Consider the following 17,652-nt stretch of genomic DNA (forward strand, 5'->3'; position numbering starts at 1 on the left):
AGGTATGGAGGTCATTAGTATCTGGCAGGAGGAGGAGGTGATGGGCCCTGAGACTAGGTATGGAGGGGCCCTGAGACTAGGTATGGAGGTCATTAGTATCTGGCAGGAGGAGGAGGTGATGGGCCCTGAGACTAGGTATGGAGGTCATTAGTATCTGGCATCTAGAGATGGGTACTGAGCAGGCGGCAGCATCAGTAACAGCAGGAGGAGGAGGCGGTGGGCTCTGAGACAGAGGGTGGATGGCATTAGTATCTTGCATCTAGAGTTGGGAACTGGGCAGGCGGCAGCATCATTTACAGCAGGAGGAGGTGGGCTCTGAGACAAAGTGTGGACGGCATTAGTATCTGTCATCTAGAAATAGGAACTGGGCCGGCAGTATCAGTTACAGCAGGAGGAGGAGGCTGTGGGCTCTGAGACAAGGTGGGGACGGCATCAGTATCTGGCATCTACAGTTGGGAACTGGGCAGGCGGGGCCGGAGGGGCCGGTGGGCTGCTCTGAGACAAAGAGTGGAAGGCATTATTATCTGTCATCCAGAGCTGGGTACTGGGCAGTAAGCAGCAGTAACAACAGGAGGAGTTGGCGGTGGGCTCTGAGACCAAGTGTGGACGGCTTTAGTATCTGTCATCCAGAGTTGGGTACTGGGCAGGCAGCAGCAGTAACAGAGGGAGGAGAAGGCGGTGGGCTCTGGGACCAAGTGTGGATGGCATTAGTATCTTGCATCTAGAGCTGGGTACTGGGCAGGCAGCAGCATCAGATAAAGCAGGAGGAGAATGCGGTGGGCCTTGGGATGGAGCGCGGATGGCATTAGTATTTGGCATCTAGATTTGGATACTGGGCAGGCAGCATAAGTAATAGCAGCAAGAGGTGGGGGTTGAGTCAAACTGTGGATGGCATTAGTATCCGTCATTTAGAGTTGAGTACCTGGCAGGAGGCATCAGTTACAGCAGGAGGAGGAGGCGTTGGGCTTTGAGACCAAGTGTGGACGGCATTAGTATCTGGCAATTGGAGTTGGGTACTGGGCAGGCGGCATCAGTTACAGCAGGAAGAGGAGGTGGTGGGCTCTGAGACCTGGGTACTGGGAAGCCGGCAGCAGCAATAACAGCAGGAGAAGGAGGCGGTGGGCTCTGAGACAGAGCGTGGATGGCATTAGTATCTTGCATCTAGAGTTGAGTACTGGGCAGGAGGCATCAGTTACAGCAGGAGGAGGAGGCGTTGGGCTTTGAGACAAAGTGAGGATGGCATTAGTATCTGTCATCTACAGTTGGGTACTGGGCAGGCGGCATCAGTTACAGCAGGAGGAAGCGGTGGGCTCTGGGACCAAGTGTGGACGGCATTAGTATCTGGCATCTAGAGTTGAGTACTGGGCAGGCAGCATCAGTAACAGCAGGAGGAGAAGGCGGTGAGCTCTGGGACCAAATGTGGACAGCATTAGTATCTGGCATCTAGAGTTGGGTACTGGTCAGGCGGCATCAGTTACAGCAGGAGGAGGTAGTGGGCTCTGAGACCAAGTGAGGACGGCATTAGTATCTGGCATCTAGATATGGGTACTTTGCAGAGGGCAGCATCAGTAACAGCAGAAGGAGAAGGCAGTGGGCCCTGAGACAGAGCGTGGATGGCATTAGTATCTGGCATCTAGAGTTGGGAACTGGGCAGACGGCAGCCTCAGTTACAGCAGGAGGAGGCGGTGGCTCTGAGACCAAGTGTGGACGGCATTAGTGTCTGGCATCTACAGTGGTGTACTGGGCAGGCGACATCAGTAACAGCAAGAGGAGGAGGCGGTGGGCCCTGAGACCATATGTGGACGGCCTTAGTATCTTGCATTTAGAGTTGGGTACTGAGCAGGCAGCACCATCAGTTAAAGCAGGAGGAGGAGGCGGTGGGCTCTGAGATGGAGCGTTGACGGCGTTAGTATCTGGCGTCTAGATTTGGATACTGGGCAGGCAACATCAGTAATAGCAGGAGGAGGAGGTGAGGGCTCTAAGACCAAATGTGGTCGGCATTAGTATCCGGCATCTAGAGTTTGGTACTGGGCAGGAGGCATCAGTTACAGCAGGAGGAGGAGGAGGTGGGCTCCAAGACCAAGTGTGGACGGCATTAGTATCTGGCATCTAGAGTTGGGTACTGGGCAGGAGGCAGCATCAGTTAAAGCAGGAAGAGGAGGCGGTGGGCTCTGAGACGCAGCATGGATGGCATTAGCATCTTGCATCTAGAGTTGGGAACTGGGCAGGCGGCAGCATTAGTTACAGCAGGAGGAGTTGGGCTCTGAGACCAAGTTTTGACGGCATTGGTATCTGGCATCTAGAGTTGGGTACTGGGCACGCGGCATCAGTTACAGCAGGAGGAGGAGGCGGTGGGCTCTGAGACCAAGTGTGGACAGGATTAGTATCTAGCATCCAGAGTTGGATACTGGGCAGGCGGCAGCATCAGTAACAGTAGGAAGAGGAGGAGGTAGGCTCTGAGACCAAGTGTGGACGGCATTAGTATCTTGCATCTACAGTTGGGTGCTGGGCAGGCAGCAGCAATAACAGCAGGAGGAGGAGGCAGTGGGCCCTGTGACGGAGCAAGGACCGCAATAGAGGTTGAGGCCATCACCTCTATGGACAGTGTAGAAGCTGTAGCTATTGGAGACATGAATGGATGAACGAAATTCACACTGTCCATACCTAATATCTAGTGAAACCACATAAAAAAGAACGGGCTTGGTGGAATCAGCGGTTAAATACAGAAATTTTTTATCATTTGTGGATATCTAGCAAGTGCTATCACAATTAAAGATCTGTATTTGTTTTAGATAAATACATCAATTTTTAGGGGTTTTAGGATAGATGCCATGTGCTATCAGAATTAAAGATCTGTATTTTTTGGAGAGAAATACATACATTTTTATGGCTTTGGGTATATTTAGCAAAGTGGGATCACAATAAAATATCTGTGTATTTTATAGAGAAATATATAACTTTGGGTATATTTAGCAAAGTGGGATCACAATAAAATATCTGTGTATTTTATAGAGAAATATATAATTTTTTATGGCCTTTTGGATAGATACCAGATGCTATCAGAATTTAATATCTGTATTGTTTGGAGAGAAATACAGAAATTTTTATGGCTTTGGGGATATATAGCAAAATGGGATCAGAATAAAATATCTGTATTTTTTTTTTTTTTAAAATACCAAAGTTTTTATGGGTTTTAGGATAGATACCAAGTCCTATCATAATTAAATATCTGTATTTTTTATCGATAAATACAGAAATTTTTATGGTTTTTGTGATAGATTGCCAGAGGTTTCCTAAATTAGGATACCTCTTGCAATCTATCACAAAAGCCAGAAAAAATTCTATATTTATCCATAAAAAATACAGATATTTCATTCTGATAGCACTTAGTATCTAAGCAAAAACCCATAAAATTTTCTGTATTTCTGTAAAAAAAATACAGATATTTAATTCTAATCCCACTTGCTATCTATCAAAATAACCATACACAATTTATGCATTTCTCTCCAAAAAATACAGATATTTAATTATGATACCTCTTGCAATCTATCACAAAAGCCAGAAAAAAGTCTGTATTTATCTATAAAAAATACAGATTTTTCATTCTGATAACACTTGCAATCTATCAAAAAAAACAGAAAAATTTCTGTATTTCTTTAAAAAAACACAGATATTTCATTCTGATGCTGCTTGCTATCTAACAAAAAAGCCAGAAAAATGTTTGTATTTCTCTACAAAAAATACAGATTTTTTATTCTGATACCACTTGCTATATATCAAAAAAGGCAGAAAAAATTCTGTATTTATCTATACAAAATACAGATATTTCATTCTGATACCACTTGCTATCTATCTATAAGGACAGAATTTTTTTGTATTTCTCTACAAAAAATACAAATATTTAATTATGAATCACAGCTTCGTTACAGGTAATATAGGCCTCAAAGTAGGTAGAGGCAAAGGGCCTTGAGGGAGAGGCTCCGTAAAAAAAAATTAGCCAGTTACACAGCTACATTGCACCATCATCTGTTCCAGCAGGCATATGATGGGGACACTGACACAGGCCTGATCCCTGCTGATCATCCTGGTCACCTCTTCAAAATGTGAGAATACAGTGCACAAATCCTCAATTTGCAGCCACTCCGCAGGGATGAAGAAAGGTAGTGTAGGTATACGTCTCAAAAGAACAGACTCTGCCACGTAATCCAGCACCACTTTCTGTTGTTCAGCCAGCCGCTGCAGTATGTATAAAGTAGAATTCCAACGAGTGGCCACATCACAAATTAACTGGTGCACTGGCAGATTGAGATTTCGCTGTGAATCCACCAATCTGGCACTGGCTGTGTACAACTGGTGGAAATGCGCTGACAACTGTCTAGCCTTCAGCAACAGCGGCTGGAGGCCCCGGTAGTTCCTAAGGAAGCGCTGTACTATCAGGTTCATTACCTGAGCCAGGCAAGGTACGTGTGTGAGTTTCCCACAACGCAGGGCTGCCAGCAGATTGGCCCTGTTGTCACACATGACCTTGCCTGGCTGAAGTCTGTTGGGAGTTAGCCATATGTGCTCCTGCTCCTGCAGGGCACTTAGAATGGTTGCGCCCATGTGGCTGAGGGAACCCAGGCTTTGCAACCTCAGGACTGTGTTGCAACGTCTGAATTGTGCACCGAAATAGCAAACTGCAGGTTGTTGCTGGCGGTGAACTGATGCTGCCGAATGGGAGGTGCTGGGTCTCCACGGCAAAATGTACCTGGAGGAGAAGAGGTTGAGGCAGAAGGGTCAAAGGAGGAGGTGGAAGTGAAGGTCGAAGAGGAGATTGCATAGCGATGTGCTCTGGGCAGAGGTAGTATGCAGGCCTTGCTGCAGCTGCATCTTCCCCTGCTGCCACCAAAGTTACCCAGTGAGCTGTATAGGAACTATATCTTCCCACTCCATGCTTACTCGACCAACTGACGGTTGTCAGGTGCACCTTGCAAGAAACAGAGTGCTGCAGGGCCATGGACACAATGCTCTGCATGTGTTCATGCAAAGCAGGAACACATTTTTCTACAAAATACTGTCGCTAGGGCATAACGTACTTTGGGTGCGCGCAGAGGAATGCGTAATTGAACGCATTGGAGTGCACCTAAGGTAGGAGATCTAACGCAATCAGCTGTGCAATTGCTGCATAGATTAGCTTTGTTTTGGGGTCATTTGGGCCATATTTCCTCTTGCTCTCCAGCATCTGGGGGATGGAAGTTTAGATGCTGCTAATGCTAACCACAGAAAGATTGGACGATGTGGTATAAGGTGTGAGGCAAACACAAAAAACAATTAAATGTGACAAACAGCAGTCGATCTGCGTTGGAGCTCCTGCTTACCACTGGTGGAGCCTGAAAAAGCCTGAAAAAAATGCTCGGCTACATGCCCCACTCAAATCGCTGGCAGCAGCATGGGTAACTTTGGTGGCAGAAGGGGGAAAGGCAGCGGAGGAAGATATAGCAGTTTAAGCTTTCTTCTTGGGCGGAGGTGGTTGCACAGAGCTCTGTGCTTTGACCAGGTGTTCCCGCCGGGTTACCGGGTGGTGGCCTTTTAAATGTGTGCTCATGCAACTTTTTCCAAGTTTGTTTGGGTTTTTGCCTCCTTTCAAGTGTTGAGCACACAGTTTGCAGATGACCATAGTGTTGTCATCACTTGTAGCTCCACCTCTCCAACCCCTCTACATACTGCTGTACACAAGACTTTCCAGCCGCTGATGAAGAACTAGGAGGAACAGGTGTATCATGGACTGTTTGGGACACCTGTGAGGCCTGTGTCTGGGATGAAGAAGAGGTACAATCACTTGACCCAGGCTGGGTCATGTACTCTACTACCTCTTGTTCATGGTGTGGTAATAATGGACGCCCACCACCAACAGCAGCGCTTCTTGTTCTCAGGTCTGCAGCTAAAAACAAGCTGACCACCCCTGCCAACGCTGCCTCTTCCTCTTTAGCCAGACATTGTACAAATTTTTGTGTGGCTTGACACCCTGCAAAATACTTTGGAGTTATTATGCTTCACAAAGTGTAAATTTGTACAGTAAGTGGAATTTTTTTATTGGGGGTTTGATACCAAAAATGCAGGTGTGCTGTGTGTGTTGTATGCAGCACTTTCCTTCAGTGGTGACGCTTGTAATATGCAGCACAGTATACAATCTATCTATCTATCTATCTATCTATCTATCTATCTATCTATCTATCTATCAGTGAAACACTCTACCTGAGTACAGTAGGTTTCAGGACTGCACCAATACAGTAAAATGCAACAATCTATCTGACTAATAGTGTGAGTGTGACACAGTCTAACTAAGTAAAGCACTTTTTTTTACTTTGACAAAGCAAGCCAAGCAGCAAAGAAAGGTTGTGATGCTAGCAAATCTCTGTCAGGAGTGGTATATGCAGGCACGTCCTGGCTTTATATAGGTCAATGGCTGCCTGTGTGGCATGCAGTGACAGACAGCCAATCGGCTGCCTGCCACAACAAACATGGAGGAAAGCATCCCTGCTGTTATTGGAAGGCCCTAGGCATTATGGGGGAGGTCCCTAGGCATTGTGGGAGGGCTTCAAATTCAACAAAATTCGGGTCAGGTCGACCTGAATTCGAACGGCCATACGGTCGAACATTAGGACGACCCGATTTTGAACAACAACACTAGTCTTGACTCTTTCTTCAGGAATCTGCCATTCCCCAGGTAAAACCTGGGTGCCTTCTGAACTCTGGACCAAAATTTTATGTTGGGTGACTATAAACTATCTGGTTACCTGGGCATTCACAGAACTTTCACCCTTCTCCCAGGTCTGTACTGGTGGCCCTACCTTTGTAAGGATGTGAAGGGCTACGTCTAGGTCTGTGCTGTATGTGCTCAAACCAAGTCGTTTACCTGTGCCCCATCAGGACGGTTCTTCCTCTGCCCATTCCAAAGAAGCCTTGGTGTCACCTGTCGATGTTTTTTTTTATAGATCTTCCACTCTTTAATGGCTGTACAGTCATTTGGGTGGTCATGGATTGCTTTTCCAAAATGGCCCATTTTGTACCTCTTCTAGTTTTATCATCAACAGCTGCTTTGGTGCCAATTTTTACGCTTCACGATATGCCCACACATATTGAATTTTAATTTACATTTAAATCCCTGGACATTTCTACAGAGTTCTCCTTGGCCTATCACCCACAGACTAATAGGCAGACAAAAAGATTCAAGCAGGCCTTGGAGCAATATTTTTGAGCCCTTGTATCTGCCTTTCACGATGACTGCTACTATGGGGGGAGTTCTCCCACAATAACCATGTCAGCACCAGCACCAGCACCAAAGAAACACCATTCTTCATTGTCTACGGCAAACATCCTTGCCTCCCATCTTCTAAACCTTGCTCTGCTTCCCCCACATCTCAAGCACAATGCTTGCCATGTTCCTCTGCTTAAGCCGTTGGTACTGAATCATTTTTCTCATTCTTCTCAGGAATATAAAGTCCATCATATTTTGGATTTCAAAATTTCTCGAAAGAAGCTTATGTACCTGAATAATTAGAAAGGTTTTCGCCTTAGAAAGGTTTCTGGAGGAGAGATCACAGATTTCAGTTGCAGATGTGTCTGCTCCTGTTTTCGCCAAGCAATTCCATCCTTGCTTCCCTCTGAAACCTGGACCTTGATGGGTGAGAGGCCCCGTAAAAGGGGGGTAATGTCACACTTACTTCTTCCTCACTAAAGTGCAGGCACCTGGCTTCTGTGCACGCAGGCAGTGCTGACCCTGGGCATAGCTACTATCCCAAGTGTTATCAGTTCCGCCCATCCCGCCGGCCAATTAGGAAGCCTCTAAGTCATCCATGGCTATTTAGCTAGCTGAGACACAGCACTCAGTGTTCTTGCAATGTGTCTCTACTAGTGCTGAGCCCTCAAGCTCTGCTGAGCATTTCTTCCACACCTGATGTTTAATTCAGTGCTCTCCCTGTCCAGCTCCTGTGTTAACCCCTTATTGTTTGGTGTTTCAGTGTTCTTGCTGCTGCAGTCTGCAGAGATCCTTGTGTCTCCTGTGTCACCTGATTTGATGCCACATCATGCACCTCATCACGGGTGTCCCTAAATTGGGGATGCTGTGCTAATAAAAGCAAATAATAAGTTCCAAATTGTGTTACAATGGGTAAATAAGGCAGAGAAACGCTAGCCAAATGCCAAAGTTTGACACTTTTTGGAAGAGATGCCATGAGAAATACAAATGAACAAGTTGTTATCTTACCAGTTTGTTGTCTTAAGGCTATATACAAAAAAGAAGTCATTCAGGTTAATGCTGCTGTTTTTTTTTGTTATCACCTAACTTGATTCAAAATATATTTTGTACATAATAAAGTTTATGGTGCCAGCCACAAGAAGAAGTAAAGGTAAAAAATAAAGAGGTAAAATAGGTCAGTCCCATCTGGTAGCTAAAACCCACCACCTCATCTCCAAGAAAAAATCTCCAAGCATAGCAAAGGGCCCAATAAAACTGGAAGTGTTCTTCAATCAACAATCAGTGAAAAGGATTTTACAGTGGATAATAATTTTTCTTTCGCTATCATTCATTGAAAGACACAATGACAATTAGGAAGAACAACATATGCAAATAGGTGAATCATAATTGCAGCCTCCAAAAACCTCAAGCCAAAAATTAACATTTTCAGATATTAACATTGTTGCACAGAAGACCAATTGTAAATGCACAGACATTATAAGGAAAGGCACACAAAGCATTAACTGATCTGGTGAAATGAGCAGTAACATTATAAAAATGAATCACCTAGCTTAAATGAGGGCCAATAAGTCATTAGTCACCACTGGTAGGAAGGTATATACCGCAAATAAAGTAATGAGAAAGAAAAAGTACACCCATTTCTAATTCTAAGGTTTAGCATATCGGGACAAAAATTAAAAACATCTTGTTCGTAGCAGGTTAAAAAATTAGGTAAACACAAGTTCAGATAAACAACAACACTGGACATATTATACTATGTCATTTTTTTATTAAATAAATACTATAAATGTAAAAATACTATTACCACTTACATTAGGAATTAGGAGGGTAAGTGGCAGCAAAGTCCTGGTGATCCTATGTGTATTTACATATTAAAATAAGCAAGTGTGACCACCTCAATAAAAGTATACGTTTTGGCTGGTCTAAAGCATTCTGATGTGATAGCACAATGTCAAGGAGGAAAGACATGAGCAATGACCTTAGAGAAGCAAGTGTTGCTGCCTAATAATCTGTGAAGGGTTACATAATAAGTCAGGTTGAAAAAAGACATAAGTCCATCAAGTTCAACCACTAGGGAAATAAACATATCCCAGATATAAAACCCTATGAATATAGCTGATCCAGAGGAAGGTAAAAAAACTCCGTTATAATTTGCTCTAGCAGCAAATTCCTTGGCAATTCCATGAAGCAATTGGATGTTCAATGGATCAACAGTCTCTGTTATCTTCACTTTAATACACAGTTCTTTTTCTTTTTCTTCACATTTGCCTTACTCTAATCCATTGGTTTCATGCCAGTGATTAAAGAGTTTCTAAAAATTTTAAACATTGGCTTTGACATAACTGAGCTGTAATCCATAAGGTCCTGGTGCTTTGTCAATGGTAATTTTGCTGAACTGTTTCTCAATCATATCAATTTTGGTCCATTATAGCTCATTTAAGATAGTGACATTGCTATTAGCAATTTGGACTTTGGCTCTGCCATTTTCCTTTGTGTACACAGAGCTAAAAAAAAAGGGTTTAGTAAATCCGCCCTTCCTTTATACCCAGTTACCAACCCAGAGACATCCTTTAAGGGGCCTACATTTTCAGAGGTTTGCCTTTCTTTCTTTTTTAATCTGTCTTTCATTTTGAAGTATTGCACATTTTATCTCCTTTTTACATCTTTTGTTATATTCTTTATAGTTTTTAAATCATGAAGGTGATCCTTCATTATTATATTTTTGGAATGCCCGTTTCTTATTCTTTATGGCTTTTTTAACATTAGCTGGGAGCCACATAGTGTTTGTTTTTGTGTAGAACAGACTTGAAACATTAACATTTGTCTTTAGGCACAATATTCTTTCCCAGTCCAATTCACAAAGAGACACCCTTAATAATGGAACATTTGCTGTCCTAATAATAAATGTTTTTATCTTTGCTGTTTTTGCATCCTGTACAGCTTACATTAAATTAAATTATACTATGGTCACTGCTACCCTTTTTTTAGATTCCATATGTTCTGGAAGGCCTGTACGTGGGGCCACAACTTCAAGCTTGTTGTTGGTAATCATGAAACTAAGAAAGGGAATCATAACTGTAAGGTCTGGGAAAATGTGTAATCGGCTCCCTCACGAAGTAGTTTCAGCAAATACTGTAGATTGCTTTAGGAAAAAGCTAGATGCTTTTCTGGAAGCACAGAATATAACTGGGTATTAAAGGCTTTAAGGAAAGGCTGCAGACTGTTGATCCAAAAAACATCCAATTGCCTTATGAAATGAGGAAGGAATTTTGTCTCTTTTTTCAAACTGTACATTTTGACTGTGGCCATTTTGTTTGTGCCCGGACTAAGGTTCAACAGATGAAGGGCATCTTGTCCTGAGAGACATATTTCCAAGAAATGTGTTCCTTATTACCCATAAGGCATGGTGGCTCAAGGGTTAGCACTCTGGCCTTTGCAGTGCGAGGACCTGGGTTTGAATCTCGGCTAGGACATTAGCTGTATGATGTTTGTATGTTCTCCCCATGGGTTTCCTCCCACATTCCAAAAACATGCAGTTAGGCTTAGCCCCAAAATTGACTTTAGACAGTCGTAATGACATACAGTCCATAAATATTTTGACAGAGAAAACTTTTTTCTAATTTTGGTTCTGCACATTACCACAATTAATTTTAAATAAAACAACTCTGACACAGTTGAACTGCAGACTTTCAGCTTTAATTCAGTGGAATGAACAAAAAGGTTGCATTAAAATGCAAGGGACTAAAGCCTTTTTGTTAACACAATCACTTCATTTCAGGGGCTCAAAAGTAATTGGATAAATTAAAAAGCTGAAAAAAAATGTTCATTTCTAACACTTGGTTGAAAACCCTTTGCTTGCAATGATAGCCTGTAGCCTTGAATTAATGGACATCACCAAATGCTGGGTTTCCTCCTTTTTAATGCTCTGCCACGTCTTTACTGCAACGGCTTTCAGTTGCTGTTTGTTTGTGGGCCTTTCTGTCCGAAGTTTAGTCTTCAACAAGTGAAATGCATGCTCAATTGGGTTCAGATTAGGTGACTTACTTGGCCATTCAAGAATATTCCACTTCTTTGCTTTAACAAATTCCTGGGTTGCTTTGGCTGTATGTTTTGGGTCTTTGTCCATCTGTATTATGAAATGCCTCCCAATCAATTAGAATGCATTTAGCTGGATTTGATCAGACAGTATGTCTCTGAACACCTCAGAATTCATTCAGTTGCTTCTGTCCTGTGCCACATCATCGATAAACACCAGTGTCCCAGTGCCACTGGCAGCCATGCACGCCCAAGCCATCACACTGCCTCCGCCATGTTTTACAGATGATGTGGTATACTTTGGATCATGAGCTGAGATTAGATTTTTTTTAACAAAGTCCAATCTAGCCTTTCTATTTTTGAGGCTTATGAGTGGCTTGCACCTTGCAGTGCACCCTCTGTATTTACTTTCATGCAGTCTTCTCTTTATGGTAGACTTGGACATCGATCCTGGAGAGTGTTGTTCACTTGGTTGGCTGTTGTAAAGGGGTTTCTCTTCACCATGGAAATGATTCTGCGATCATCCACCACTGTTGTCTTCCATAGACGTCCAGGTTTTTTGGTGTTGCTGAGTTCACCAGTGCTTTGTGTTTTTTTTCTCATGATGTACCAAACTGTATATTTTGCCACTCCAATATTGTAGCAATTTCTCAGATGGGTTTTTTTCTGTTTTTGCAGGTTAAGGATGGCTTGTTTCACCTGCATGGAGAGCTCCTTTGACTGCATGTTGTCTGTTCACAGCAAAATCTACCACAAACAAGCACCCCCCCAAATCAACTCCAGGCCTTTTTTTCTGCTTAATTGATAATGACATAACAAATAAATTGCCCACACCAGCCCATGAAATAGCCTTTTAGTCAATTGATTTAATTTGGTTCCAGAGCTGTATGCTATACCTGTCAATAACAGCTATAGTGTACTTCCCAGCCATTCCAGTTGGTGGACAATGAAAGACTGTCAATGGCCACTAGATGAATTGGCTGAATAATTGGCGAACTGTAAAGTGGCAAATTCTACCAACACTAATTAGGGGAGAAAAGCAACTCTGGCTCTGGTTTAGGATGTTCATCATCTGCTTAAAAGCTTTCACACCCTGTTACCCAATAAGCCCTCTGAAAGGAGGGGGTAATGTGGGAATTTGCTGGAAAATGAACCTAGGACCTTATCCCCTAATACATATGCACTAGAAAGTCAGTTTGGAAGTCTTTTTGGCAGTTTAATTTTGTTGTAATATTCCATCTACTTCAAAATCAGCCAATACATTTATTTAGCTATTTAAAACCTAATGGGGGATAAAATTTATCAGGGCAAATTCTCAAAGCAATCACATACATAAACAGTCCTGCTGATGCTGCTAGGGAAACAACACTAACCCCACTGTTCAACACAGGCAATTGCACTAGCTCTTTGGACCTTGCTTAGTATCAACTAACTAAATAAAACACTGAAACCAATAACTCATTGGGTATGGCATATTCAGTAAGCAATGTATGTACATCACAATACACAAGGTGATTTATTAGAAATGACAGTGCCTTGACATGTTTTTTACCAACAGTATCTAGCCACAAGCTTTTAACTAAATACTGTTAGTACAAAACATGTCAAGGCTCTGCTTAACATTTACTGAATATAGCACATCCCTCACGCATTACTCAAACTCTAAGTGTAAATTAAACATATTACTTTTGGAACTGAACTTTTGAAATTCAAAATCCCATTGTGTAATTGTACTTGCCTGTAGCTATGTACAATAGACTAAGGTCTTACAGATGCTCACCACCTACTTCCAGGTACAAGCCCTGCCTCTTGTGGTTTCTACATGGTAACAAGGGTGCTGGGAAATGTTGCCCAGAATGTATTGCTCTTCCCTGGTCTTATATTGAATAATGTAAGACCAATTGAATTTCAAAAGTTCAGTTCCAACAGTAATATGCTTAATTTACACTTAGAGTTTGAGTAGTACAAACAAAGAGTGAGGGATGTGATAGCAGTAAATGTTTTACTCACAACACAGGTTATTCAAAGAAGCAGAGCCTTGACATGTTTTGTACTAACAGTACTTACTTAAAAGCTTGTGGCTAAGTACTGTTGGTATAAAACATGTAAAGGCACTGTCATTCCTAATAAATCACCTTGTGTATTGTGATGTAAATACATTGCTTATATTGCCTCTGAATATGGCATATTCAGAGGCCCTGATTTATAAAAGTTCCCCAAGGCTGGAGAGAATACACTTTCAGAAGTGAAGCTGGGTGATCCAGAAAACATGGAATGGATTTTTAAAAATCGTTTGTTTTTTTTTGCTGGCAAATGTTTTGAATCCTGGACCAGATCCATTCCAGGTTTGCTGGATCACCCAGCTTCACTTCTTAAAGTGTATTCTCTCCAGCCTTGGAGAGCTTTCATAAATCAGGGCCAATGAGTCATTGGTTTCAGTGTTTTGTTTAGTTAGTTGATACTAAGCAAGGTTAGCTACAAGATGAGAAGTTCACTTGTTGTTTTTTCCTTACACCTATTATACGGCAGGTGGCAGGACAAATCTATATTCAACCATGATTTCAGTGATTTTGCAGAAATATTTTTAAAAAATTATATTTATCTTTATCTATATTTAAACAAACTTTCCAATCAAACACAAAAATACAATGTTATTTCAATATATTGTTACTTTTCAGTTTGTAAGTAAAAACTGGTAAAAAAGGAAGGTTTAAGTTCAAGAGAGGTCAGAGAGTAATAGGATTCTTACTTCTTTGTGCCATACACCCAAGCTACTGCAATATTTTCCAGGATGACCACAATGGTGAGTGGTAGGGTGGCAGAGTAATCATCAAACATGGTGACGAAATAATTCCCCGAACGCTGAACAAAGATCAAGCCCAGCAGGAAGGCAAGGATGCAACAGCTGACTACAATTATTAGCAGAAAGAAAAATTACAGTGAAATGAGGAGTATGGTACATGAATGTAACATTGTTAACATGCAAGTAATACATGCAAACCACAGTGGACTGAGTCAGTTCTGCTGTCAACATCCATAGTCCAGATCCACATAAATTTGTTCTACATGCTTTTATCAAAAAGGCTATACTTGCAAGTAAAATATATATATATATATATATATATATATATATATATATACACATTGTTAAACAACATATGGGACATTATAACATGAAGTGATTGGCCTATTTAGTAACAGTGTAAACAGAAATGAGGTAAAGCAGATGTTGGCAATTAATAAGAAGCATTTTTGGCAGATTAGTCTAAGCAATCGGAGGTATGGGGATTTTGGAATAGCTTTTATGGGTTACAATATCTTGCAAAACGTAAAATAACCCTGGGTAATTCAGGTACACAATACATATGTAAGCAGTAATAACCTTAACAGATAACTTTATGTAAAAATCATCAGCAGTTTCAGCCAAATAGCGATGAAAGTCAAGGTTAGCCTAACCTTCTAGTTGAACCCTGTTCAGTCTTTTTGTGACAAGTACTTAAATGCAGTTTATATATTTTTAGCCCTAATATATTTAAATTCTACATTTTACATTTTTTGGCACTGCCAGTGAATTTGCTTACAGAACGTGTAGTCAGCCTGTTTCAGTCATGCGCCTTTCTGTTTCTGAGTAAGCGCTTGTAGGAAGCCGTGCAAGACTCCTTTTACATATTTGGTGACAACTGCAGCAAGGAATACTAACCAGACAGGTGCAGGATTTAGATTGGGAAACAAAGAATGAGGTCAGATTTGTGGCTGCAGGGTGACTTTGGATGCCAAGAGAAAACATGGCTGCATTAGAATGGGAAGAAAGAGAAACGAATAGGCACTTCAGCAAAAAAAAAAAAAAAAAAAAAAACAGAACATTACTTGATTATTAGAAGGTACTGAATGGTGTATTTCCTTCAATTGTTTTCAAGTTGTTCATTTTTGCTTTAAATCCTCACAACTGCATATATACACTTTCCTTAACTTTATACCTTCCTTGTATCTACCCACCTTATTGCTGATTGTCATGGTTGGTCTCTGCCTTTCAATTTTTCCAAGCTTAGTTGTTTTTTTCAGGAGAGCTGTTTTTTTATTGCCTAACTTCTAATGTAGTTAATGCTTTTACTGTCTTTTATTTACATGTCCATTTACAAACACAAAAAACCCAAAAAAACATAAAATAACAGCCCAGAAATTTCAGATTTCTTTTTTTTCAATCAGCCATGTTGCTGGTAAAAAAAATCATGATTGTGGGTCCCCCTCACTTTTTGCTCCAAGCTGTACTGATATACAAAGGTTTAGTAAAATTTTAGAAAATATGTTAAGACAATAAAAAAAGTTAATCTCTATTCTTCCTAGTTTTAATCTAAATTGTATTTCACGACAGCTAAATATGTTTTTGTTATTTATCCAAGAAGTCTAAGGACATCTACTACTTCAATGTCTTCAAAATCACCTCCATCACCAGGTTATTTGCTTTTCTTGTTGCTATAATCATATTTTCTTGATATTTAGTTGACACCACATCTTTCAATCTATTCATGAATTATGAGATACATAGGACTACATAGCAGAGTTGTGAAATTGGTACACCTTATGCCCAAACTGGCTCCTTAATTTAGGATACTCTTTATGTTTTTTTTTTTTCCTTTAAAGTACACCACATACAAAGCAATTCATTACTGCAAATACAAGTGAGTGACTGGGGGTAAACTCTTTCCTCAGAATTTTTACAGCTACATAGAAGTGCATAATGTTCGAAGGGTAAACTTTTATTTAGTGTTCACAAAGCCAAAGACAACCAGCAAGCCTCCTCGCTCATAATACTGCATCCAAAACAAAGTTCTAATATAGTGCATACAAATGCATGTAAGGCGATAAAGTGTTTAAAAAGTGTAAAAAAAAAACAATAGGGTGCAATCATCAAATATGGTGTCCTCATATAAGTGCCTAAAAACGCAAATTGTATAGTGTAAAAGTTCCAACCAATAGAAGGAAATTGATGAATAAGATGCTCTAAACAGTGTTTTTGCACTAATTTACCACTATACTTCCACCAAGATCATTTAATAAAGTTCATGAAAATGAGCTGTTTATTTCAGCAGCTGCAATTTTCACATTAGGATGTTTATCTTCACAGCATTCCCATTAATGAGTATTATAAAAAGTATACACAGAGATATAAATAAAAAAAAGAGAAACTGCATGACGAAAAAAACCTTTTTACAATTATATTCGATAAAACATTTTAAAATAGCTAACATCTAATGGTGCTAAACTCTGCACCAGAGATAAAGCACCTGTGTATCACCATTCAACATGAGAAGTGATAGGAACTGTAAAATTCTGACTCCAATTAAGTTCAGTTGGCAAGATCAAACAATACAAACTTCTGAAAGTTCTGAGAGTTAATTTTTTAAAAAAAAAGATATTAAATTTAAAAAGATGGAAACCCATTAGGCAAGAAACTCTAAATCCATTAATATTAGTGTTCACCTACAATTCTGAGTAAAAAAGACATTTTTTTTTTAACCACAACATGAAAAATTTGCCAGTGTATATTTGCAGCTAAATGCTGTAATATCACTTTTTAGTCTGTTTTGGCAGTTTTTTTTTGGCGCATAAACATCAGCAATGGTTTCTTTAGCCAATTTTAGAATTTCTAGGCAGTCTGAATCTTATTTTATGAAAGGTTTACCTCTAAATGTGCTTTTGATGGTTTTATTGGTGGCACTAGGGTGGCTGTTGACAGTGGTACTGCAAACATGTCTGCCAGCCAAGGTGCAATCAGCTATAGAAAAAGCTATGGAAAAGGAGTTTCAATCTATTTGTCAGGAAATCTAGGTACATGCCACTAGAATCACAAATGCAGAGGCCAGGATTTGTGATCCGGAGGATGATTTATTTGCTACTAAGTCCAATAATCTACCCTGGAAACTGGCAATAAACTACCCTGGCAGAAAAAATTGATGATCTAGAGAATAAGGCACGCAGAAATAACCTTCACATGATAGGAGTACCTGAATCAGTAAAGCCCTCACAACTTGTGGATTTATGTGCCAGTACTATACCATCTTAATTAGGCCTGGAGCATGAATGTAAAGTGGAATGGGCACATCACCTGGGTCCTCCCTAAAAGGATCTGCATGCATCTCTCAGATTGGTGAGGTATTTGGATTATAATGATAAATCAAAAGTTCTGCAGGCCTCCAGGAGCCAACACCATCTTTCCTTGGAAGATCACTCCATTCTTTTGTTCGCTAATTATTTAGCAGATGTCACTCACAAATGAAAGCTGTTTTATACAGTGCCCCTGATTCATCAAACAAAATCGGATTATCGGTCGCGCATTCGTATTAGCGATCCGGAATCGCGCGCGATCGCGCTATTCAACA

At 40.8% G+C, this 17,652-nt stretch overlaps 1 protein-coding gene across 5 annotated transcripts in view; it reads right to left on the bottom strand.

Moving 5' to 3' along the window:
* The window catches only part of SLC6A17 (solute carrier family 6 member 17), a 350,014-nt gene that overhangs the window by 59,005 nt on the left and 273,357 nt on the right, over positions 1-17,652 (bottom strand). For all 5 annotated transcript variants that reach the window (XM_072423282.1, XM_072423301.1, XM_072423291.1 and 2 more), the window contains one exon: positions 14,022-14,181. In XM_072423282.1, the coding sequence (XP_072279383.1) occupies positions 14,022-14,181 (160 nt within the window). The remainder of the gene's footprint in view (positions 1-14,021; positions 14,182-17,652) is intronic.

Source organism: Pyxicephalus adspersus, chromosome 1, assembly GCF_032062135.1.
Source record: "Pyxicephalus adspersus chromosome 1, UCB_Pads_2.0, whole genome shotgun sequence".
In the NCBI taxonomy this organism is placed as follows: Eukaryota; Metazoa; Chordata; class Amphibia; order Anura; family Pyxicephalidae; genus Pyxicephalus; species Pyxicephalus adspersus.